General features: G+C 39.0%; 1 protein-coding gene across 1 annotated transcript in view; it reads right to left on the bottom strand.

Moving 5' to 3' along the window:
• Window positions 1–23,768, bottom strand: part of ZFYVE16 (zinc finger FYVE-type containing 16) — a 42,177-nt gene extending 18,409 nt beyond the window's left edge. Inside the window, exons 1-11 of the mRNA XM_054987051.1 lie at window positions 23,648–23,768; window positions 19,183–19,291; window positions 16,517–18,741; window positions 13,219–13,315; window positions 10,725–10,829; window positions 9,856–9,977; window positions 8,333–8,714; window positions 4,237–4,353; window positions 3,196–3,351; window positions 1,829–2,053; window positions 1,598–1,680 (exon numbers count right to left, since the gene is read on the bottom strand). Coding sequence (XP_054843026.1) covers window positions 1,598–1,680; window positions 1,829–2,053; window positions 3,196–3,351; window positions 4,237–4,353; window positions 8,333–8,714; window positions 9,856–9,977; window positions 10,725–10,829; window positions 13,219–13,315; window positions 16,517–18,741; window positions 19,183–19,252 — 3,582 coding nt within the window. The 5' untranslated portion in view covers window positions 19,253–19,291; window positions 23,648–23,768. The remainder of the gene's footprint in view (window positions 1–1,597; window positions 1,681–1,828; window positions 2,054–3,195; window positions 3,352–4,236; window positions 4,354–8,332; window positions 8,715–9,855; window positions 9,978–10,724; window positions 10,830–13,218; window positions 13,316–16,516; window positions 18,742–19,182; window positions 19,292–23,647) is intronic.
• Between the last annotated feature and the right edge of the window lie 3,390 nt (window positions 23,769–27,158).

Raw genomic sequence — 27,158 nt, 5'->3', positions numbered from 1 at the left:
GGTGAGATATAAGTCAAATAAAATAGTAAATGTTATTATTATCCCCACAACAAACACCCTAAGGGGGGGTGGGGCTGAGAGAGCTCCTAGAAGCTGTGACTCACCCAAAGTCACCCAGCTGGCTTCAAGAGGAGGAGTGGGGAATCAAACCCAGTTCTCCAGATTAGAGTCCCATACTGTTAACCACTACACCAAACTGGCATTAATTTATAAAAGTATTATTCTCACTAATGCAATTATATCACTGTATAATAAAAGGTTAATATTTTAGAAAAGCTTATAGAACTGTAAATACATTATCACCAAATGTAAATGAATCCTGCCTTCTTACACACACATTTCTCATATGCAATTTATAATCTGAGCATTTTTCACAGGGCATAATTACATTGGCCTGTAACTCATGTTAGAATACCCAGCTGCCAATTCTCAACTTAAAATGGTGTTGGAATTATTTAAGTGTATGCCTGGAATCCCAGATGGTAGAAAAGACTGAGAGCATGTGAATTGTAGGGTGAATACAGCAGCCAAGAAAAGAGCTTTGGTAAGAGATGGAGGAAAAAGTATTGGCACAAAATATTCACACTGGAAAACTAATATCATAAAATCTGACCAAGTTCTCATGCTGGAAACTGCATGGTATCACTTGGACAAGATCTACACAGTGCACACTGCCCTATTGCAAAGGGAAAAGAAATTGTGAGCATGGAGGAAAAAAGTAGAATTCAGAAGAAGCCCAAAATGGCTTGAAGCCTTAGTAAGGAAGTTAACAAGAGAAAAAATGTGTCAAAGTGACGATGCAAACCCTCTCCTCAGAGCATCCAGGATGCTGTAGCCAAGATCAGTACTGATCAACAACAGCACTCACAAAGGAATAAGGTGACAATTCGTCCTAAGAATACTGTGCCAAGATTAAGGAAAAAACTGTGATGTTATCCACATTTTTATCTTCTTTAATCATTAAGAAATCCAGTCAGTTCAGCAGCATGATCATATACGAATTGAAAGAACAACGTCTCTATAAATCTTTAGTTATAAATTTTGCTTCTGATGCCCCATAAGATAGCAAGTATAACTGAATGTATTTAACATTGTTTATGACAACACACCAGAAGAACACCTGTCCAGTCAAGACAGCTTTATTTTGTATCATCTTTGTACATCTCACTTGATTGACATGATTTAGAACTGTATTTAAATATATTAAAGTTATAACTAGATATTTAAAGTATTTTTGATGGAATTGTTATTTCCTGAAGATCATGGTACCCACTTCTGAACTTACACTACCTTTTCAGAACCCACTTACCAAGTGAAAGCAGAATACATTCCTCATCCACAATATGAACAGTGCAATCTTAAGGAGAGTTACTCCAGTCTAAGTTCATTGAAGTCAATGGGCTTAGACTGGAGTAACTCTCCTTAGGATTGCACTGGAAATGCACTAATCTCAAATCCACTGACATTGAACAAATTTTTATTTGATTTTTATTATTTAGCATTAGTGAGCAACATTTCGTGGTCTTGTCAAAATTACACAGCAACTTAATTTCAAGAACAGTGAAACAATGAAATACAAGTAAAATAATTTACTCACAACAAGCAAGTTCATGACTGTGTGTCCTATTTCTCCAAACAGAGGCTTTCTGTGTCGGATACTTGTTAAAGGAGTAGGATATGCTAGCCAAAAGAAAAAGAAAGAAACAGAATGCATACCATAAACTTCTAACTATATAGGAAATCACTCCTCAGATAAACACAATTCATTTTCAGAAGATAAGAGTATGTGGAATAACAGAGATTAAGTATTGTTTCACTTAAAACTCACCACTGTATTCTGCTCCCAATCTCAGCATCAAGCGAATTGGAAAAACTTTTGCCCATGGTACTTCCTGCTTGTGAATAAGAATGCCACATAAGAAAGGATTTTTTGGCAAGGCAAGATCATCCAGCTTCTGAAAAGTTGGTGTAACAAACAGAAATCCACCATGCTCCTTGCTTTCAAGAAAGCCTTCAGTAAAGGTAATATTTTCCATGTTTCCTATGAATTTACCTGGTCAAAAACAAACATCTAGTCAAAAGTCATCATAACACATACTGAGAGATAAATCTAGCTTCTAATAGGAAATGACCCTTCTGTTCCATTCCACTGATGAACTTGGAATTTTTTGTTTAATTGTTGATGGATCAGTAACATTTTTGATATGGGTGAATGTATAAGTTTATACAAGCTATTTATCATTTTCCTTTTTATTATTAGCTACTGTGAGCCTCTCAGAAGAGCAGAGAAAAGGAGTAAATAATATTTTCTTCCATCTCTGCTTGCTATTACAGGAACCACCATTTTCAATAATACATTATAATATCTAAATATCTAAGCCCAAATAACCTGGCCTTTTTAAGTAACCTAATCAACTGTGTTTAGTAATAATATTTTTAAGATTTTCCAAAACTTATTTTGTGCAACATAGATAAATACTATGGACTGTATCCAATGTACAGGGCTGGATCCAAAGATTGTTGTGGTTTTATTTTATACCCTTAGGAATTTTACATTGTATACTGTGCTGAGTATGTTAATTATTATAACTCTGTTTTTGGCATTATTATAGATCACTCTGCCTGCCTAAGAGACTGAAAGGTAGCACGTACATTTTGAAAAACACACAACACACAGGCCCCATGTGTGCACTGCGAATCCCACTGGCTCTGAATCCGCTGCCATTCTCCATGACAAGCAAGTCAATACGAGAAAGAATTTCCTCAGCATAGAAGTTAGAGAACTATGACTCTTAACCATTCTCCTATTTCTACCTGTATTGAAACACAATCTTGGATATGTCTAAGTTTCAGGCATGCTTGGTATGGAAGATTCTACCTCACTAGAAAAAACTCAACTGGACGACACAGTTCTCTCCTAAGTCAATATTCTCTATCTACAAAAATTACAAGGCAGCTGTTGCTTTTAAGAAATAGGAACAATATCAACTATACACTTCTACAACTATTAAAAACGAGTAAATAATCTGCTCATGGGACCTAGAAAATGAACAGACAGATATATGGAATAAAGAGTTCAGGCTTCTAAGTATGCATGTATATAATCTAAAGATCTTTACATGACCTGAGACAATGTAATACTATTTCATACAATTTTAGACATACAATTTTAAAAGTTACAGTGAAGTTTCATACCTTTCATAGCATCCTTATATATGCTGATAAGTAATCTGAAGATCTCTTTAGGAAGATCCTTTTCCTCTGGCAAGCAGAGTAATAATATAATAATCTCTGCTTGCCCCAAGCCATGCAGCCCATTGGTTGAGAAGTACCAGCATCTTTCGGAACCATCTTAATGATTAAAAAAACATACAATAGCAAAAGTTTAAGAATGCTGATATCTTCTGTACAGGTAACAAAGCAATTAGATTTTGTTTTACATCATTTTTAGAAATCATGACACTATATCAGCAAGCTTTAACAAGCTTTACAGTGCAAACCTAAGCATAAATACCCAAAATTAAATGCCAGTGTTCAATGGGACTTGCTCTTTCTTTTTTTAAATTTAATTAAAACTGTATTAATTAACCAGAACAAAATATACAAGATAAAAAACTCTAATACACATAACATCATGAAGATTAAAAAATTAAAAATTAAATTTAAAACTTAGTTGCTGTAACTAGGTTGCAGCCTTAGAAAGCCTAATAAGAGAGTATATAGGTTGTTGCTATAATGGCCACAAAGATATAAAACCAGAAGGTGGTATCCTTACTGATGCAGAAATATGCATGTCTTCAAATTACAGGGCTCTTCAATGATGAAGCCATTACACAGCTATTCTCTCTGTACACAATGATTTTACTTTTTTCATTCTGTCTAGTGAAGAGTTTGAAAGGTAGTATAACTGACAAATTAGTTTAGAACGGAGTGACCACACCAACAGCAATTTGTTTAATTCAAAGTATCACCTTACCTATCTCTGTATCTCTAAAGAAAATAACCAGCATATTTCAGAACTACACACAAGTCCACCACCTCCCCGCCAAAGTGCATTCCCTCATAGAAAAGAGCAAAGGTTACGCAGAGCAGCTTAGAGGCAGAGGGCAAAAAAAGGAAAAAGCTTCTTGTGGAATACAAAAAATTAAACCTACACCTTATTATATTCTGATTTCACAGTAGCTTCCAGACAGAACAAAACATTCAGAAGATTTCTTTTTGTATATTAATACTTACAAGATACTATTTTGACATTCACAAGAAGATTTGCATTTAAGATAAATGTCAGTAGATTAGATTCTTCAAGTAGTAAGGCAATTTGCTTATAAGAAGTATGTTCTTCCACTAAGGATTCTAAGAAATATAAACACAGAGAATGTTTAATGCAGTAGAATTTACCAGTTTCTTCTCTGCCTAAACCAAACTATTAACTGTTGAACACAGCACAGCTGATCAAATGTATGCATGCTCTGGAACTTTCCTAATGGTGGATATGGGAAAAGCAAGGATTCCATGTACTCGCTGACATTTCCCAACAGACAGCAAACATTGAGAATTTGTTATTTATACAGCAACATCAATGTACACGGTACAAGAAGACAGGACCCCCACCCAAGGAACTTACAATCTGAAATCTACCATTGGTGAGACAGAGAAGCAAAGGAGACTGTAATTAAATGTAAACTGAACAGCACATTCTTCCCCTGTTTCTCCCGGATTCAAAGGTGAAATCCACCATGGAACTTCTGGGTTTTGAGGAAGGATTTCAAGGGAGTAGAGAGAGAGTTATGACCCCCCTTTCTTTTGTGTAGTTTGATAATGCTGCCACCAAGAATTATATTCCAAACTAGTTAATTTAGATTTCCCCCCGGACAATGTGCCCAAGCATCAGGCTCCTTCATGGGACTATGTAGCCCTGAAGCTAGGAATGTGATATAGGAATAACATACTCTGGGATGAACAAAAAATAAACAAACTTAGATTTTTACAAGAAGTGTATCGGTTTCACACTATTACTTAAGTTTGATGGTTTCAAAGATAGTTATCGGTTCTTAAAGTTTCTTTATATAGGCTCAGCCACACAGATATACATAAACTTTCTCTCTCAGGCACGCACAGTTTGCCCGCTTTAGACAGAATGAATGTTTACTCTCACAGACACACACAGTTTAGGCTTCCACACAGGTTGACTAACTGAACTAGAATTAGAATCCCCTCAGGCTTCCACACAGCTTGCCTGTCTAAACCAGAATGCCTCTTTTCTCTCTGCTCAATAACCAAAAACTGCAGTTCACTCTTCCCCTAGAGCACTACTACTGTCCAATCACATTTCACTCCAGTCACACTTCTCAACTCCACCCACACTCTCAGTCATCAACCAATCATCTCCCTCACTCACCCCTCTCTTTCACCCCCACTCTTCATCTATATCACACCAAGCATTTAAAGAAACACACACATTTAAAATCATTACAGAGAGAGAGATGGCATTACAGGTATGTTCCGGGAGGTAATTCCTGACAAAAAGGGTTGCAAGGGAAAAGTCATTTGAAAAGACAGCATGTCAAATTCTGAGCCAAGAAGGAGGCTATATAAACCAAATCCAAGTGTCAAGTTTAAAAGTAGGACACCACTCTTATCCAAGATTGCATCCTGAGAGGACCATGGGAGGAACAAGTGGTTCTCTAAGTGAATTTGTTCCTACTGTAGCTATTACCATCATGGCCCACCCTAGCATTAAAATCTCCTGTGAGGAGGATGTCAGTATTTTGATAAAATTCCTCAACTTTCTCCAAAACACTCTGTAAAGAATTCCAGGTATGTTTCCAAGACATAGAGTGTTTACATGAAAGCATATATACATTGATACAAAGAAAGTGGCCTAAATATATGCTAGAAATTAAGATGACCTGAAAATAATTACAATCATAACAGGGCAGGAGCTGAAAGTCTGCCCTTACAGCTGTGGAAATAAAAGTGATTAAACCACCACTAACCCTTCCATATGGGCCAGATTTAATAGCTGGAGTTATAAGGGAATGAAAGCCTTGGAGGACAGGTGAAAAGGATTCCAAACACCAGGTCTCCTGATGAAAGATGCCATCAGAATCCTTTAGGTAATGTTCAAAATTATTGTCCACCAGCTTAGAGTACAACTCGCTATGTTCTACAACGTCACTCAAATGGTTCCAGGAACATCAGATAGTCAAAATTTAGAAAAGGTACGAGCTGGTGCAGGCATATCATTTGTGCGCTCTTTATTCTCTGTAGCTGTAGACGGTGGGGGAAGAAAAGACATCTGATGAAGATAAGTATCTAAACGGACAGGCCCCTCTAATAAAACTGGTGATATATTACTCTCGAGGGCGACAGACAGATCTGCGGTTATCTTATTTAGTTCAGGAGTAGCTGATGGCACAACCAAATTAGTAACATCACTCCTCTTTACTATGTTAACAGAAGGTTCCATAGGATATGAGGGTATAGTATTCACACCACATGAAGGATCCAGCCTGGACTTAGCAGGGCTAGAGTCAGGTCTAAGTCCCGAGTTACTGTCCACAACCCCCGGGTTACTGTCCATGGTATTACATCTAATGGCTTTCAGATTATTTATCAAATTCACAAGACGACTAATCAAGGTGTCCTGGTCACATGCTGGGAGTAGAACAATGAGGACAGTAAATTGCAAAGAAACAGAGAACAAACAAGGAAGAACAAGAGATCTGTTCCACAAGATAAGGGAAATCAAAGGGAAATTCAAGCCATGACTTGGGATGCTGAAAGATCAATATGGAAATACAATATCTGATCAGGAAAAATAAAGGAAAGATGGAAACAATACAAAGGGATGCTCAAAATTCTACAGCAAAGACCCTTATCATATATGGAACAAGAAATGCCGGATGTTCAAGCTGGATTCAGAAAAGGAAAAGGCACTAGAGATCACGCTGCAAATTTACGATGGCTAATTGAACGTACCAGAGCATTTCAGAAGAAAATCAGCCTATGTTTTATAGATGACAACAAAGCTTTTGACTGTGTGGATCATGAAAAGCTATGGAGCATGTTACAAGAAACTGGGGGTGCCACAACATCTGATTGTTTTGCTGCGCAACCTGTACTCTGGACAAGAGGCTATTGTGAGGACAGAATATGGGGAAACAGAATGGTTTCCAATCGGCAAAGGTGTCAGACAAGGATGCATAGTATCTTCCTATCTGTTCAACCTCTATGCAGAGACCTTCATAAGGAAAGCTGGATTAAATTCAGAAGAAGGTGGAGTAAAAACTGATGGAAGGAGTATGAACAATTTGATATATATTACTGGTAGAAAATAATGAAGACTTGAAACAACTACTGATGTAGGTTACAGCTGAACATCAAGAAGACAAAAGTAATGACTACTGAGGAATTACACAATCTTAAAGTTGACAATGAAGAAATTGAAATTGTTCGAGATTTTCTATTCCTTGGCCCAAAACCAAATCAACCGAAAGGGAGACTGCAACCAGAAATCAGAAGATTGAGACGTAGAAGAGCAGCCATGAGGGAGCTAGAAAAGATCTTTAAAGATAAGGATGTCTTTCTGGGGACCAAGATCAAGATAATCCAAACTATGGTATTTCCCATTGTATGGATGTGAAAGTTGGGCAAGGAAGAAAGCAGACAAGAAGAAAATTGATTCATTTGAAATATGGTGCTGGAGGAGAGTTACGCGGATACCATATAAGGCAAAAAAGAGAAATAAGTGGGTTCTAGATCAAATCAAGCCTGAATTCTCACTAGAAGCTATCGTATTTTGGTCACATCATGAGAAGACAAGACTTTCTGGAAAAGTCAATAATGCCAGGAAAAGTGGAAGGCAGTAGGAAAAGAGGAAGACCTAAAACGAGATAGCTTGACTCAATAAAGGAAGCCACATCCTCCAGTTTGCAGGATCTGAGTAAGATCTGATAGGCCATTTTGGAGGTCTTTCATTCATAGGGTCGCCATAGGTCGGAGGCGACTCGACAGCACATACATACACAGCATGCTAGGTGCATGTGGATGGGTATGGATGTAAAATGCAGGCACTTAGAAATTTAAACCAGATTTCCAAAAATAAGGGCTCGCTCAGCATAATAATCTAGAAGCTGTCCAGTAGTAGATGTGGTAATATTTAATGTCATGTGCTTTTTAAAAAATTCTTAATATGACACAGTGTTTCTAAATTGATTCTGCAATGTAGAATAACATATCATTCGCAGCAGAAAAGAGCGTTCTATTTTTAGAAATATACGCATTGCAAAAAATAAATTAAAACCCCATCACCTTGGTAGAGGAAACTTACGTTGTCCTTTCCCCCCACTTGCGAGTAGAAGAGGTGGCAATCCATTATCCTCAGGAATAAGGCTGATCTCTTTACTAACACAATTTTCAATACCACAAAGCATCCTATAATCTAAAGGATTAACTGGTACATCATTAGGTTCATTAGCTGCAAGAGGAACTGAAGACTTTGAAGGTTCAACAACAATTCCCTTTGAAGGGAATTCTGCAGCAGGAGGAATCAAAGAGTCAGAATTACACAACTGCTCAGCTTGTCCTTCAGTGGAATATGCGATGTCTTCAGAAGAGGGATGACACGCAGATTCAGTTCTTGTGATAACATGCATTTCATCCTTTGGTCTTAGTTCACTTGTACAGGCAACATAATTGGCTGGGCTTTCGACCTATGACAAGAATTCATAGAGTAGATCTGACTTTCATTCTAGTTTAAAACTGCAAAAGGATTTCAAAAAGCATAAGGATTTCAAATTAAACAGGCAGCTTTCACAATTGTTACAAAATTCATCCTCTGGGTGCTATCTTTTTCCAATTTCAACAAATCTTAACTTGTCTCCCATCTTGATTGGCTGCAGTCTTCAAATCACCTTGTTTACCCTCCTTCACCCTACAAGTATGGTATATGGATATACTGCTCGTTGATTGAAAATCATTACTTAGCGACAAAATTAATTAGGTGACCCTCAGTGAATCACTAAGCTTTCTCTCACGTATTTGTTGTGAAGATAAAATGGGAAAAGGAAGAAACCACGTACGCAGATTTGAACACCCTGTAGGACAGGAAACCAAGCATTACAATTAGCTTTCAATCTCAGTATTTTTAAAGAAGAAATCAAATCTGCAATAGCTTCTCTAGCTCCTCTCAAACTGGTACAAAGGACAGTATCTTTGGGCAAGCACCTTGAGTTGTCCATATCACAAAAATGGCTGCCAAAGAACTTGGTGTGGTTTTCCAGTCCCCTTAATAGGGGATTGTGACAGGCAGAGCTAAGAAAGGAGCCTCAGAGATGAAGGATCAATGACAGCAGTGCTCTGAATACTTCAACAGGGTTGTATTAGGTAAGCTGGGACTGTACTGGGGCTGTAAGTTAGGAAGAAGTTAGAGAGAAAAGTCTTTAAGGCTGAGAGACTGTTGGGTTTTAAGAGTTAGTTTTAAAGAATTAATACTTATCTCAAGTTGTATGCTTTTTCTTGTTCACTTTAAAAAAAGAAACTGCCTGTCACTTTTACCTCAGTGATCATTCAAGGTTTCAGTAGACCTGTGACTCAGGCCCAGATCCTATCTCCTCAAACCCAGTTTATATTATTCTTTTGAATTTCTTGCTGGGAACTCCAGTGTAGTAGAATCCTGTGTGGGGTGGTAGTTAGCTCTGTCAGGATATCCATCACAGCAATGTAATGGATTTAGACAAATGCTGAGATGTAATTAACATATTAAAGAGGACAAAGTTGTGTGCAGAAGTACCAACCAGTGTATATTTTCAAAGCATTCCAGGTAGTGCCTGTGCTTACTAGATATGTACTTACTGGATGGAGATCCTGTGGGCATCTCCTGACTCCAGATGACAGTTTCGTTGTGTCAGCAACTTCCCCATTGGGCAAAATGCCATCTGCAAACCAAACTCTTCTCTGTTCCTTAGGGCACACACCTAGAGTAGGATAAGATAGAAACAAAAGTCACAACTGCCAATGAGTATTCATTAATTCTTCTAGCACAAAGAATGGCTTAAAATGTCTCAGAGATCAGAAAATCAAACAGGTTTGTTTGTAAATAATGTATTTTCACATCTATTTGATAGTTCACAGATCTTTAGAAGGCAGCAATTTGATATTTTGATATATTTCTGTACAAATATATCACCAAATCTGGGATTTAGGCAACAAAGTAAAACCAAACAGTATATACTAAACATGTATTTATATAGAGGGACTTAAACAGCAATCAGTAGTCCCAAGACAAATCTAGAGAAGACTCCTTTTTCCTTTTCCAGCCGAACTCTCAAAGCAAAGTCTGAAGACATTTTGCTTGACAGTGTGTAAGAATTTAGCAAGTGGCTTTTCCACACTTGAACTTGATACCAAGCTGTTTTTATGCCAATGGAAGTTCCCAATTTACTGAGTGTCAATGCTGGTTGGCTACATTGTATTATAGGTAGCTTCTGCAGTATCAAGGCACTACCTTGACTAATAATCCAAATCTCTCATAACAAATAAATACCCTCCATATTTTGTAAAGAACCTGTTGCATCACAACTTCATTTGTGTGGAGAAGATTCTAAAACCCTTGGAAAGAAAACATAGCTCAGTTTGATTCTGTTAACCTCTTCCTCTATCATTGCCATTTGGCTGTTTAAATACAAAAATGGTTAATGATACAGAAGAAGAATGAAGTATACCAGATGCCTGAGATTCTTGCGGAGGCTGAACAGTCGAACAATTTTCAGATATACCAGAGTTAGAGTTAGGTGCAGTTGGACTCATCATCCTTTCAAATGCCTGTGCTAAAAAAAAAAGACGGTGGTTGTGTCTCAGGCAGTATTCTTATTCCCAACAGTTGTTAAAAGGAATTTAGGACTGTACTCAGTTTCATTTTAACCCAAGTTGGTCACACAATGTGCCAAACTTGAATAAAGGGAAATTCATATGAGAAAAGGCAATTGTTGGATTATAAATTCTGTGGACCACACTTTGACTAAAAAAATAAAACATCTACCAAGAAGCCTGATTTGGATGTACAAGGGCTTCATTTCATTTTACACACATTTCCATTGCATTACTTTCAGGCTTTAGTCAATGCATAAAAGATTATTACCCAGTGTTGGTGGAGATAAAGTCAGGAAAAATATCAGTGATTATGTTTCAGGACCTGACTTCCGGAGACCTGAGTCTAGTAACATGCTCTATTTCCTTTTCTTAAGAAGTTATTTTAAAAACTGACTCTTTTGTACTTTGATGTAAAGCACACCCCAGAGGATGCTTCCCTTAGGAATGCTATGATAAAGAAAACAAGTGGAGATCTGTGACAAAAAGTTGCAGCATTCACCCAGTCCCTAACAGAAATGCTTTTTCTGAGTGTTCTCATTGGTCTGAAAGAGGTCTGGAACAGGATTGTTACTGGAACTATGTAACACTCTTTTTCAGGCACTTTTTTTCCAGGAACCAACATCAAACCAGAGAAGCATGTCAGAACAGAGAATTCCACCCAAACAAAACTGAAGTAAGGGACCCTGTAGCAACTCAGCCCAACTGAACCAGTGTCACTCACAGAAGCCAGGCAGACAAGGAGAGGTGCTGCAAGCATTAGCCACTCCCTCCCCCCTCACCCACCCACCCCGCTCCCCTTTTGGAAAAAAAGCTGGAGAAGCCCAGGAAGGAGGCAGCCAAAGACTGAAGCCATATTTCCCAGATTTATCTGGATTTATCTGGGGGTCTGGACCTGGGTCCCCTAATCAGATCCCAGATCCTTTGGCTGGATTTAGGAAAGCTGGATTTAGCTGGATCAGCAAAAATCTGCCTTTTTCCCTGAATCCCAGATCCATATTGCATAACCCTAATTTCAGGCACCCACCGCTGCTGTTCAGAAAAGTTCTTGGCCAATTCTCAGTCCTGCACCTGAGCCATTTATCACTACAAAATAGGTGGAAGAGCTTTCTTGCAGGTAACAAGATGACAACAACCATACACATACAGAGCAGTCAAACAGTTTTTAGCTTAATGGCTGTCTAGGAGAGTGAGGGCTTGTACTTGTTGCATACGTGCATGCTCCTCTCTTGGTTTTCGGGAGATTTTGTTCCCATGGCAGGGCAGTTGAAGGAAGAAGTGCGTTTGTTTCTGCAAGCTTAGAACTAGGCAGAAACTTTCCTCTTTCTTGTGCCTAGACTGGGCACACGAGAGTAGTCTCACATTCAGCCTTGTGAAGTTAGGAGGAATGTCAAATTTCTCATACAGCATTCATTGAACATATCGCCACAGGCTGCGGGTGGTCATTATTAACAAGATTTTTAATTCAAAGATAGTTCTATTTGTAGGTATTAGTCCAATCTACACTTCCATTTTTCAAAATAATAGTCCTATGTAAACATTACTCACCACATAAAAGTATTTGATTGCAATCTGACCTGCCTGATACAGGTACATGTTCTGCCCAATGCTCAAGAAGTGGTCATATGGTCCATACAACTTGATTTTATTGTATATTAATTGTGTGGCTACACACTAGTGTTGAGATCCAGGTTCTAATTTCAACTCTGCCATGGAAGCTTGTTGGGTGACCTTGGGCCAGTCACACACATTCAGCCTAATCTACCTCACAGGATTGTTGCGGTGAGGATACAATGGAGGAGAGGAGAATAATGTACGCTGCTTAAGGTCCCCACTCGAGAAAAAGAGAGGGTATAAATGAAATCAATAAGTAAGTGCAGCTTCCACACAAATGCAAGATCAAGGTGCTAGTGTCAGGCAAGAGAAAGAAGCCGCAAGCCTTGATCATTTTCTACACAACTATGGGGTTAGACAAGAGGAGGGGTTGAGAAACAACAGCAGTGGCAGAGACCAGACACGTCTGTGATTATAAGAAAAAGGAAAAAGAGACAGGGACTGAATATCATCATCTGATGCTACTCATGAAAATTCTCTGGGGCGTTTGATTGGCTACTGCCAGAGGCAAACTTGCTAAATTAGATGGATAGTTATATGCAACCTAAAACACACAGAGGCAAAAAACTCCACATTCAACGTAAGGATGCAACTTTAAGTTAGCCTAAACAATCTGAGAGTTTTGAGAGCTACTACAAAGTATATTAATGTTTTGGACCACGATTAATAATCAAATACATCCTGAAATTTTTTAGTTACTTTTTCAATTTCTTCTCACCTGAAAATGGTTTTTACCTTTGTTAATAGACTCATAGCAGCTTATACAGACTCTTGCTTCTTTATCCATATACTGGAGCTTGCATTTTCGATTGCAGCAAGGACCACAAAAAACCTAGATTAGAACAACTAAATTAATTTATCATTCCAGAAAAATGGTAACATTGTTTGGTGCTAGTCAGAGAATTCCAAAGTAGTTGTTGGAGGAATTGAAGTGACATTGAACAGCTTAATCGCTTAGTACCTGACTATGTAAAATATACAACATAGTTTATGACACTGTTAATCCCATGACATAATACTGACACCTACAGTGATCTTGAGAAAAACCAGCAAACCTTACATTGGTTTTCAACATGTTTATGCTTAACTGAGTTTCTCTTAATTATGTTAATGATTATTTTGCAAGGTTTAGAAAGAAGATATAGTAAACTGAGCACATGCTATATTCTCATCTGGTCTATTACGAACTACCATGTTACCACAGATAGACTGACTGGTGTTCAAATTCCTATTCAGCCTTGAAGTTCACTAATTGGCTTGAGGTCATTCTGTTTCTCAGCCTAATATCATAGATGTTCTGAGGATAAAGTGAGATAATGCCATGCATGGCACCCTGATGCTCTTGGGGCAAGGCCATAGAAAGAGAAGATGACAAAATTCCAGGGGCCTATGTGAATCAGATTCTCTGGATTTCCAGCTTCCATTTTTAAAGAAACAAGTCTCTAGTCTTTTCTGTGGTTGAGATCTGGCTTTATCCTTGTATCTCTGCAACAGAATGGGCTAGAGACTTACTTTATATTTATATGATGATATTCTAACACTAATTTTAAAAAAATTAAAGCCTCTTGTGGTTGGGGGAAAGGGAATAGCCACTGCTGGGACAATCACAGGGACAATCTGGGGGACCTGACTAAGGTGCCTCCTCTCCATGAAGGATTCGATTTTCCTTTCCCATACTACATTGGAATTGGATGGTCTAGCTGTTTGGCTGCTACAAACTAACAGGGCAAACTCCTTTGAAGCCAACTGATACACACACCAAAAGGAGATGTTTACATATACTAGCAAAGGAATGTTTTGATTGCTCCCTCCCCCTCCCCCCCTAATTGCCGCCTCTCTTCTCTCTCCTGCTCTTCTGTATTTGGCCAGTATCTGTATCAGGCATCTGACGAAGAGAACTTGATTCTCGAAAGCTTATGCTACAATAAAATTGGTTAGTCTTAAAGGTGCTACGGGACTCTTTTTGATTTTGCTACCACAGACTAACACGGCTAACTCCTCTGCATCTATGACCTTTCCCATTAAGCATCTTTACATTGCTGTGAGCTTGTTTTTTGTGCTATTTTTGGTGAGTAGAAATATTTTCTCCCTAGTATTCGGGTATTTTTCCTTGTATTTGGGTGAGTAGAGATTAAGTATTTTTAGTTGAGTATTTTTAAAGAGAGACTGATGTCTCCATTTAATGTGGCTTATTTCCCAGGTAATTTATGTCTCACGTATATTTAATTTGTAGTGCACTTCACTATTCTGGCTGAGTCCCATGGCTGGGGAGCCTTTATGATTCTGCTTGTCTATTTTTTGCACCGTATCCTGTTGCAATCAGTACGGTGTAAATCATACATTAAGTAAAATCTATTATTTAATAAACCTGTCCCCTTTCCTTTACTATTTTTTACCTAATGAACAGTTGTTATTCTATTCATGGCATCAAGAAGCCAGGGGATTTGTTCTGTTACAGTATTTGGTCTGAATCAGGATCATATGGGGAGAGATACCGATGGAATCTTTGTCCAGGGGGCCAGGGTGGTTCTCCACAACCCTGCCTTGGGGTAAAGGTAGAATTTTAAAACAAAAACAGAGTATCACTTGCTTATCACCTTCTTTACTGGGAAGTTAGACTAAACTAGATCAAACTAGACTAAACTAGATCAAGACTAGAAAGTTCAGGAAATTCCAACACTTACAAAGCAATCCTATGCTTAGATATTTGGAAAGAGAGAAATTCCAACCATTAGGCAACAGTTAATCTCATTGTTACTGGTAGTGGCAAAAACCTCCATAGCTCTCAGTTGGAAATCTCATAAATCCCTCAGTTTGAACACATGGTATAACAAAATCTGGGAGCAACTAATTATGGAAAAAATAACTGATAGATTGCTTCATAGTGAAAAGCCACTTAGTACAACAAATTTCTACACCACGTGGAAAGCATTTTTAGATTATCTGTCAAATAATGAATTGTTATTAACAAAGCTTCCTTATCAAACAATTGTTAATTTAGACATTTAATGCTCTTGAAACAGTCTTTACCTATATAATCCATTGAAATTACTCTGTATAAATACTTTATTTTACCTCAGTTTATAGCTACTTATGAAAACAGTTAACAGTTGATAATGGATGTTCTACTTCACTTTAATTGTTATTGTTATGGTTATTGTTGTTATCATTCTTGTTATGTTATAGATGCATTAATAAAAGCTACTTTAAAAAAAAAGCAATCCTATGCTGAGTTATTCTAGCCTAAACCCACTAAATCATTGGAGAAAATCTACATCAGGTTGCATGGCTCAATGGGCTCAACACAGTTTTTCAAGCAGAGATGCCTTGAACATGTGCAATGTAACCAAATACCAAGTGTCACACAATCATTCATACATCTGAGACAGGATTTCCAAGTTCAAAGAAAGGAAGGAAAGAAGGAAGGAAGGAAGGAAGGAAGGAAGGAAGGAAGGAAGGAAGGAAGGAAGGAAGAGATTTCTGGGAAGACACCTTTCACAGTAAGAAATGCTGGTCAACCAGCTTGCTTTTGGAAAAACAAGGAACTGTCATCTTTATGCTAAGGCTCTCCCAGGAACAAGTTAAGTAAGAAAGGAAAATATCAGTCTATGTCAAAGACAAAAACCACCAGACTTGACATCCCCAGAAGCAAGACAGGGAGGAAAGAATCAAAGCACTTGATTTTTATTGTCCAGCATCATCCAGTCTACATGTATGATTTTAAATACCAATGGTTTGCTGGTATCTAGGTTTTTAAACTCCATTTCTGAGCCCTTCCTCCCTCTTCTTTGCAATTTCCATATTTAAGTCTGCATCCATTAAATATGTCTTTTGTCCCTTCCACTATATTTTCAATCCTTAAGTCTATTGGCAACTCATATTTTGGCTTGTTTACACACAGACTAAAGCCAAACTGTAATCTGGACGGTAAAGAGGTGTTACTTAAAGGAAAGGTTAAGTTCAAGAACAATCCTTTTCTCCTTAAATTCTACATCGGCAAATCAGCATAGATAAACCATATTCGATGACTTACCTTCCCACATGCACGACAATGATGCCGTCTCCGTGTAAACGTGAACTTGACTTGGCAATTCATGCAGTTTGGTGCTTCTGAATCAGGAACCCAGGAGGGCTGCTTCTGTCCCAGAACTATAGGTTGTTCCACTACCTGAGCAGAGTCTAAGGAAACATTCTCCCCTTGGCCTTGAGCAGAGTCTAAGGAAACATTCTCCCCTTGGCCTTCCAAGCAGTTCTGTGTGTTAACACAACTGAAACTTGAATCAGTACAAATTCCTGCATCTGAGAGAGAGGTATTTGGAACTGCGGCATTTATTACCTGGGGTTCACTCCCAAGCACATTCGGACTACTAAGCTCAGAACAGCTTTTGGCTTTTGGTGGAAGGTTTAACAACTGTTTTGGCCTTGCACCTCCACTGTGCACAGTCTGTTGGTTGTTTAAAAGATCTGAAACTCCCATCCCAGTTTCATTTACATGATCTGACATCTGTTTGTGAACCTGCAATGCGCTTTTTTCAGCTAGAATTCCCATTTTAGATTCAGGATTAGATACTGTACAATTAGCAGAAGCAGCAGCTTCCACCTTCTTAAATTCTGTTTCTGTTTGTAAACAATCACTCTTACTGTAAGGTTTGTTAGCTTCTATTAAGTTGTTTTGAACCACATCCAGTACTTCATCAGCAGTATCATCTTTCAGCAGCTTTAAATTACTAGACTGAAGACAATGCTCAGACAAGAAGGCATCAAGTTCAGCATCACTAACTAGCATGTCACTTCCAGTAATGTCTTCCTCTATGCCTAAATCAACTGAAGCTCTTTCATCAGCGTCAGCAGGGAGGACACTGCTGCTTGTTTCCATAATTGCATCTAAAGAGCAACTAAAAGTAGCAGCAAAATCTTCTTGATGGGGAAGATCAAATTTACTGCCAGTGTTTTCCAGCTTTTCCTTCTCTATAAAAGGTTTTTCTGGACCCAACTGGTTGGCTGTGTTTAGATTTTCTTCCTGTTTAGAAGCATCTCTTCTTTCATACAATTCCCATTTGGGAAGACCAGTCTTATGTTTTTCTATGTGCATAGTTATGTCACTAATGACATCTGCTGTGTCATCCTGAGCCATCTGTCCATTGCTGTCTTCACTTGTAACAAGTGACCCACATATAGATACAGCAAGTGGAAGACAAGAAAGTGAAGTCTGTAAATCTTCAGAGACTTCTGGTGTTGAAACAATATTTAAAACTTGATGAGTATCTTGTCCTGGACTACACAGTTTTTCCTCAGTACTAGGTGTTTTATCTAAAACTAATATATGCTCAGTTGGAAGTGAGGCATCAGATAACACTAAGCTGTTTTTATTCAAATCACAGATCTTTGGCAGGTTAGAGGCTACTGATTCAATTTTATCATCATCCAAAATGGCTTGTTTGCCACTTGCCCTAAGTATCATTTGACTTTTTGCACAGTATGTATTTTTGTCCACCAACAGTTCACAAGGCAACTTTTCACACAGTGTGTCATCTTTGGAACTGTGTGCATTTGAAACAGGTTGTGTCATTAAAGCTGATGTCCTATCAAGTGTTGTAATTGGTTCTAACTGATCAAACACTTCATTGTCATTTGAAGTTTCTGTCCTTTCTAGAGTAACAGAGTCCACAACATTTTCCTCAGCCTTACTGTCTGTCTTTTGTACCAGTTGATTCAGGTTTTTTGTTGCATTATAGTCTTTACTGCACACCACTGGATCTGAATCAGTCTGCTGCTGTGTATAGGAATAAGCACTAGAATCAACTGACAAATTACAAGCAGTGGCTGGCACTAATGCTAAATCAAAACCTATAAGAGAATTCCTACTATTTTGAAAGTCACCTGGCTGCAACCTTTGAATGCATTCTGAATTACTTTTTACATGGCTCAAGCTACCTGTATCACTGATAAGGTCACAGACTGGTATACTGCATAGCCCCAGGCAAGAAGACTGGCTTTTTTCTGAAGAACCACCATCCACCATAGACAGAAGATCTAGCCCAGTAACATTTTTTTCATTTTGTTCAAAATTCAGTTGTTCAAAACTTGCAAGATTTGTAGTCTGAACAGCTAATGAGAGTTCATCTGATGTAGTAGCAGTACAACTATATTCTTCCACATTTGGTTCCAAGAACCTCTGCTGCTGAGAATTTAACTCTGAAGGAAGTAAACACTGCTTAGAATCACATGGATTTACAACTCTGTTGTCTTCAGGTTCATCTAAAAAAAAAGAGACCAAGGTTAAAAGAGCTAGAACTTCACTAGACTGAAGCATAACTTTGGCAAACATAAGTTCACAGAATCAAATCATCTCTGCCTTCCCTTCCCAACACAGCTTCCAAAAAGACTGATGAGGTTCAGGGGACACTCCTGGACAAAATGGCAAGAGGTACTGCAGAAGTAAGGAGAAAAAGCTGTAGACGAAGGAGGTATACGCTGCCTCCCCTCCCCCAGCAGAGCAACCCTTAGAGTAGGGATTTCTTTGTTCCTGGAAGAACAGGCATCATTTTTTTGCTGATTTCCCTCTTCTTCCCACAGTCCCCACATGCCACAGAGCATGTGGTTCAGGTAAGTCCCCCAATCTTGGAAAGATTCATTTACGTAAACCCTTTAAAGATTCTATCCAACCACCCAAAATGGAGACACTAAGAATAAACTAACCTGTATTCTGCTCAAATTCATCAAGTAGTTTGTCTAAGTCAGAAACTGCTGCTTTAAAGTAACTGTCCATTTTAAGGCTTGGTCTGGTGAGAAACTTCTCCTCTTGTGCCTGTAAAACACAAACATTTATTTGAGTATAAAGAAAAAAATTCAAAATTAATTACATGGATCAATATTTTCATTGAACAGGTGTCACACTACTTTTTTAAAAAAAAGAATTATACATAAATCGTCGAAAGACAAATACTCACAGTCTAATTGAAATGCAACCACTGATGAAAGTTGTACAATCAACACCTACTTGCCATTATGAATAGTGAAGACTCAATGCAATTTTTTTTACAATAAGAAGAAAATAAAACATTTTAACCACATTGCCTGCATTCAGGATTCTGAGGCAACTTAATAGCTAAAACAATAATACAAATATACTGTGAACAGTAGACAGTGAAGCAAGCTGTCAGGAAGAAAATTAATTCATTTGAAATGTGGTGCTGTCCGTGGCAGATACCATGGACAGCCAAAAAGAGAAATAAGTGGGTACTCGATCAAATCAAGCCTGAAATTCTCCCTAGAAGCTTAAATGACAAAACTGAGGCTATCGTACTTTGGTCACATTATGTGAAGGCAAGATTCCCTGGAAAAGTCAATAATGCTAGGAAAAGGAGAAGGCAGTAGGAAAAGAGGAAGACCTAAAACGAGATGGCTTGGCTCAATAAAAGAAGCGACGTCCTCCAGTTTGCAGGATCTGAGCCAGTCTGTGAATGACAGGACGTTTTCATTTACAGGATCACCATAGCTTGGAGGCGACTTGACGGCACATCACCCACACACACTGACACAACAGCATCATTTACTATTTAAATAATCTCAGAACACAAATTTATCAAACTCAGCAAAGATGTTATAGCAATCAATCAATAGCTACTAACAATTTTTTTAAAGGTACAGAGAAGTAAAATTAACTATTAGGAATAAAAATAATCAGGAACCTTAGCAACAAACTTAACAAAAACCTGAAAAATTAACCTCCACCTAGCACCTAAAGCTCAATAATAAGGCCTTGCGTCTTTGGAAACCACCCACCATATTCCCGAGAGTGGGGGGGATGCAGAGCAGGGCCTCTGTGGGAGACAGGTTTGCATGGGAATAGTCAGTCCTTTAAATACTCTGATCCAAGGCCATTTCAGGTAAGAACCAGCACTTTGAATTTTTAAGAGCCAGTGAAGGTCTTTCAAAATTTGTATCACATACAAATCATGCCAGCTACCAGTCTCACTGCAGCTTTTTGGATTATTTGATGCTTCTAGTCAGTCTTCAAAAGCAGTTCACATAGAGCACTTGCAGTAATAAGGTCTGCAGTAATAAAGATCAGAGCATAGACAACTGAAACTAGACCATGCTTTACAAGGAAGGCCACAACTGGTAACGTAGCTAAGCTAGCTGAAGATGATAACATGCTAATGTGAACCCAGTAACTGCAAATACAAATCTAACAGCACTTTCAAGTTGTGAACCTGCTCCTTTAAGAGGAATTCAAGCTCATTCATAATAGATCAGCTCCTTGAATTGGGCTGAATCGGGCCCCCCTGTGGAGAGTGGGAGCATTCCCAGGGTAGCACGTACCCTGCGCAATGACATCACTTCCCAGAAGTGACATCATCACACAGACCAGGAGTGCGCACACTGCGCACACAGGAGAGGGACTACTAAAGGTAGGTGCTGAGCCTCCAACCTCCCACTCAGGAGGTTGGGGACCTAGCAACCCTAGTTGGAACTAAGCAGACTGCCAAGCCTGCCAAAGCTAGGTAGATACCACAATGATAAATTCGGACAATAAATTCTAAGTTAGAGTTTCTTTCTTGGGATAGCCTTATATTAAGTCTATTGTTCATTGGGTTGCTAAAAGAACCTGGCTACAGTTCAATCACAAAAGAAGGTCTGCTGCACCTTCAAGAGACAATTGTTTCTCTGGTAAGAGAAAAACATTTCTCACTTAATTGGGAAGACAACAGAGAAAAGAAGAATCCTGAGATTTAAGATTATCAGCAATTATTGTCCCTTTAAACAGCCTTTCAAGCAGTTTTAAAGCTCATAGATTAATTGTCTCTGCACTAAATGAATGTCATTTTTGAAGGTAGGATTAACTTTGGGGTAAAGACAGGTATTATAAAAAGAGAACCTGCAGCAAGTCCCTCAGCTGTGGTGTGAGCAGGTTTCTTCCCAGCTTCACAATCTGAATGAAAGGTGTACTTTCTAGAGAATCAAATATTGGTTCAGGTCATTGGCCTTGCTGCTCTTCTCCCTCCAAGCAAGTTACCTACTTAAAAAAAAATTAACACACTACATGCACACTCATCTGTTTCTGTACAAATCTTTGTCTTATTAACAAAACAAAAGGGGGAAATGCTTTGGTAATAATGGACTGCAACATTTCTCAATGCTATTGTAGGCACTACTCCATCAAATGTCATCCACAGCTTCTGCTGAAATTTGCAGTTTCTGCTGAAAACTTGCAGAGCCAGTTTTTCCAAGTTTGACCCCAGAGAAGAAAAATATGTTTAAGTAAACATAATCAAGGGACTTACAAATCAGGGGACTTAACATTGCTTAAAGTGTTACAGCCATCTTTGCCTTCAACATAAAACCACCCTGACAGCATCCACAGTTAATGCTAAGATTATTCATAATTTTAGCCAGAGATATATTTAGCTCCTGTTTAATGACAATGTGGTACAAAGGGTTGCAATATACTTACAGCCTAAACCTGTGCATATTTACTCAGAAGCAAGTACAACTGAATTTAATGACAGCAGGATTAGAGTCCAGTGGCACCTTAGAGACCAACGAGATTTTCAGGATATAAAGTTTCAAGAATCAGAGCTCCTTTCTTCAGAGTTCAATGACATCTATTCACAGGTAAGTGCACATAGAACAGCAGCCTTGATTGTTTAGTTGACTGGAAACACGAAGCTCAATGTGTACTGACAATCTCAACTTTTGTCAAATCACTATGTAATAACATGAATGTCAACTTTAAGAAACTGATCAAGGATACTTTTCAGACATGGCCAGCCAACTAAAAACACACTGCCAGATTTAAGGCCAGTGGCACCTTAGAGACCAATAAGATTCTCGGGATATAAGCTTTCAAGAGTCATAGCTCTCTTCTTCAGAAGGTGCCACTAAACTAAAATCCTGCTATTCTACTTCAGATCAACATGGCTATCCACCACCCAGGATGCAACACAAGATTCTAAATAGGTTGGTTGGCTGGTTAGTTGGTAAGTAAATTATTTTTAAGTGACCAAGCAGGACAGTGATTAGATTAATTTTCCCACCATCCATGAGTACTTTTTGTGATACAGACCTATATGGGCAGGTCAATTCATAAACAAGGTGTTGTGTTGATTTATAAGTTGGATAGACATAATGTCCTGGTTTTGACACTGTGCTGGCTTTGAGGACAGAAGAACATTTCCAATTCCCAGGAGTCCCCTTTTCTAGCCCTAGCACAAGAGCTGTCACAGTCAAAACATGTCTGATTTAAACACTATAAAGAAGACATCAGGACTGCTATTCAGTGTTATGATACTAGCAATATGTTCTTAGTTTCAAACGAGGTGCAGGAAAGAATATACTTAACGTTTGGCATGATAAATCCACTCCAGTTCTCATATAATTATTTCTCTTCAATCTGAAGAAGTGAGCTGTGGCTCACAAAAGCTCATATCCTACCACAAATTTTGTTAGTCTTGTAGGTGCTACTGGACTCTTGCTCTTTTCCGCTCTTCCAATGTGTAAGAGGAAGCCGAGTACACCAGCATGTTATGAAGAACGTTATATTTTAGACAACACCATCTCTCTTTTATTTCTAATTGTTTTCCTACCAAGCTAATGGCTCAGCGCTCCACTCTACTATAAAGAAGTACAGGCAAAACTTCTAAAGAATTTGTGCTGGATTATTCAGACGAGGCTACGGGAAACAGCGCGAGAGGGAAATGTTTAGACCTTCAATCCCATCGGACGCCGGCAAAAAGAGTCCGTATGAACAGGTAACTGGAGCCCAACCTCTGGGGCAGAACAAAGCGACAGAAGGAGAAATGCAACTCGGGGATACACGGACAGACAACTCCCGGGTACTTCCAAGTTGACCGTGACCACCCTTCATTGGCGCCTGGAGCCTGAGCGGGGGGCAGCGGCACGAACAAAGAACCAGACAGCTACCGATCGAGGAGGTCAAGGAAGCGCCTCTCCTTTCTCGCCTTTGTCAGGATATCAGAAGCAGCCCGAGAAGCAAAATGGAGACAACTCAAGGCTACCCTCGTTCCCGCACCCCCAATACTGGGGCAGGGAGGGCGCCGGACCCTCTACGAAGGCCCGCAATCAGAGCGGCCACGCCCCCCGCTGCCGACCAGCAGGCAAGCCCTACCCAGATCCCGCAGGCCCGACCACCTCCACTCACCTCATGGGCGCCGCTCCCAATCGCACAGCCAACCCCACCTTGGAACGCGGAGTCCGCCACAGGACTTTCCCCCCCACTTCTCAGAGGAGATTCTCCTGCACCTCCGCCTCCTACGCATGCGCAAAAGCACTCCTCTCTCCGCCTGCCCTCAGACCCGGAGGAAACTCCGACTACCAATCTCCGTCACTGTCTCCTGTGCGCCTGCGCAGTGCTAGGCTGTTTTCTTCCTCCGCTCTGATACGTGAAGCCAAGGGAAGCAGAGCTCTCGTTAGTTTTTTGGAAGCTAAGCTAGGTCAGCCGTGGTTAATAATTGGATGGGAGACTTCCAAGGTAGACCAGGGTTGTTATGCCGATCCAGGCTACGGCAAACAACCGCTGTTAGTCTCTTGTCTTGAAAGCCCCAGCGGGGGTCGCCATAAGTCAGCTATGAATTGGCTGCAGTGTCGTCCACCACCTAGCTTCGAATGGCTTTGCCTCAGAGGGAGAGAACTGTGTTGCACAGTGCATTGTTTTACATATATAGAATAGAAAAGAGGCAATGCATTTTGCTTCCACCTCATCTTTGAGGAAAGTGGGTTCATGCTTTTACGCAGGAGGAAATTTGCTGCTTTTTGGGCTGATTCCGCACATGTTGGATAGTGCACTTTCAATGCACTTTATCAATCGTTTGAGGTGGATTTTTTGTTCAGCGCTTGAAAAACTCCGTTCCAAATGATCTATAAAGAGGATTGGAGGTGCATTATCCCACATGTGCGGAATCGCTCTTCATTGGACAGCCGCCCCTGTGCAAAAGTGGAGTGGGAGGGACGGGGAGAAGGGAAGAGGAAAAGGGATTGAAGCCTCGGGAACTTCTTGAACGCCCCCAGTTATTGTAAGAGGCGCATGACTTTCAGTAAATTATATTTTCCTTAGCATTAAGATAAGTATTGAAGTCAAAACATAATCACACCTCTTGATTTGTGCGATTTTAATTGGGGCAGAGGGGTCTTTGTTTTATTTAAGGAATTGCTCGCCTGGGTAGAAAGCCAACTAAAGCTGCAATATACATGAACTTGGGAGTAAGCTTCGTTTAAATCACTAGTATCTATTTTATTTTTATTAAAGAATTTAAAAACATACAGATTTAAAAGGAGGGAAAGGAAAAACTAAGATACAAAAAGGAAAAAAGATTTTTTTAAAAAAATATAGGAAACACTCTGACAGATACTGGCATAATTACAGAATTCACACTTGTACTCTTGTTATCAGCATAAGCTTTTCAATTTCTCAGTAAGTGCAATTAGTTGTATTGGGCTACACATAGCTTTGTACTAGTGAAAGTGGGAAAGTACAGGGGCTTCTGAATATTATCAACACAGGGTGAACTGAGATTACAATTTGCACCTATGCAAGGCTTTGCTACAGAAACAGTTCCTTAAACCAACAACCAGGCCATCTCTGAATTTTCTCTGTGCCAATGCACATCCAACCATTTGCCAAAGTACCAGCTGTACTCAGTGTACAATCAGTGCTGCCAAGTGCCAAACCAATACCAAGCAACATTCGTAGGAAGGAAGTTCCATTGAAAGAACATGTTAATAACTAAACAGATCAAAATATTTCATTTTATTTAGGCTAAATTCATGAAAAGGGTGTAATTTTCAGCAACAGCATGTACGTGAAACTAAAAAAAACATTGAGAAGCTTATTTTCTTTTACAGTAGCTAGTGATTAGGCTTAATATTTTTCAAAGGCTGTGAACATATTTGCTTGCTTTTAATAACCTTTGGTAGAAATCAGCACACAAAGAGGAAACCATCTGTTTTCATCCTACGGTCTTTTGCAATGGAGGCAATAATTGTAATACTTGAAGGTCAGTGCTCAATTTTTTATTGCTAACATGTAAGTTAACATTATCATTTGACATAGAGCATGACATCTGTAGTTTAATTTATGACAAGTCCTACCTACAGATAAATCACAGCTTGGTTTGAGATAATCGCAGAGGCCGAGACCGGTTTTTAGTTCTAGGATCACTTATGGACATACGGAGTAGTAGAAAGGAAGAGTGCCTATGATCATGTGCTAATTGTCAGTTGCACACTTCCACACCACTCCCCCCCCCATGTCTGTTTTAGGGAGAAGGAATTATGAGTGATTTCTTAGTGGATCAACTTTTCCTTTTTAACAAATTGAGTTGTGACAATAATAGGTTTTTTTCCAGTAACTGTAGGGCACCTGATTTCTTCAAAAATATAAGGATGAGAATGAGAGGGATCTTTCATATTTGAGCAACATTAAGGACAACACAAATATGGCAGCTATAGAAGAAAAATTGCCAGGCAAAACTCTGTGTGTGCACGTGGGGAGATAATTTGAAAATAAACAATTGAGTGGTTTGTCTTAGGTAATGGTACTCGCCTTTGTTTGCATTGCAACAGTTCTAATCTTGAATAGGATTAGACTGGCTACAGCTGCAGGTTTCTCAACTTAATTTTTTTGGGGGACTTTGTATTTTTTGCAATATTCTACAACTGGTCAAGTCTAACAGCTTCTCTCAGGGTGTTTCCACACAACTACGTTGCAGGTGATTGGTATTCTCACATCAAAGATCATGCTAAGAATGTGGTGGGGAATTCCTGTTTTTATTGTATTCATCAGGTAGATCACTTCATAAAGAGGGGCCACTACAGAAAATGCATGGGTGTGGACAGTTCAACAGCTGCTTAGTTCTAGTTACTGTAATAGCATCAGCCACTATGGCAGCAACTAGAGTCACTGGTTTTTAATGTCTCTGCAGGAACTTGGCTTATCCCACCCAGTATCCGACTCCCTGCCACTAGGTGCTTTTATCTCCCATCTTTTCTTAGCCTGCTGCTCTTCCTGAATACCACATGTATACCACTGCTGAACTGGGAAAGTCCCATCATTACACAGGTTCTGCAAGACTGCTACATCCTCAGCTATCTTGAGTCCCTGCAGTATGGCACTAGCCAAATACGGAGCATGCTTTAGGAAACTACTGTGCCAAATGTTTGTTTGAACTAATTTACATAATACTTTTTTCTGTACACACAAGCAGTGATAGCCATTCAGGATTAAGAAATAATATGGCAACTGGGTAATCACAGATTCCTGTTTGTAGTGGATGCAAGAAATGTGCAAATTGCTATAGAACTCTAAGACTGCCCATTATCAATTATACTTCTCACATGAATTTATATCCCGAGGTAGCTATGTCAGTTCAAACATAGAGAAAATAGATGAATTTGTTGTTTATTTGGTGCATTTTTACTCCACCTTTTGTCCTAGGAATGCAGGTTGGCATACACGAAAATCCCATTTTTCATTTTCCTGACTATAGCCCTATGAATTAGGCAACTATGCAACAATTCCAGTAACATCCAAAATTTACAGCTGTGTAAGATCTTGTAGAGGTGATGACTAAGTCAATATTGCATTCATTATTACAAATGACTATTTTCATTCTCAAATTAAAAATGTTTTATTTATGCAAATATAATTATTGAAA

Source organism: Eublepharis macularius, chromosome 8 (assembly GCF_028583425.1).
Source record: "Eublepharis macularius isolate TG4126 chromosome 8, MPM_Emac_v1.0, whole genome shotgun sequence".
Classification (NCBI taxonomy): Eukaryota; Metazoa; Chordata; class Lepidosauria; order Squamata; family Eublepharidae; genus Eublepharis; species Eublepharis macularius.
The sequence above is the reverse complement of the archived record's forward strand: the minus strand, read 5'-3'. Positions and strand labels throughout refer to the sequence as shown.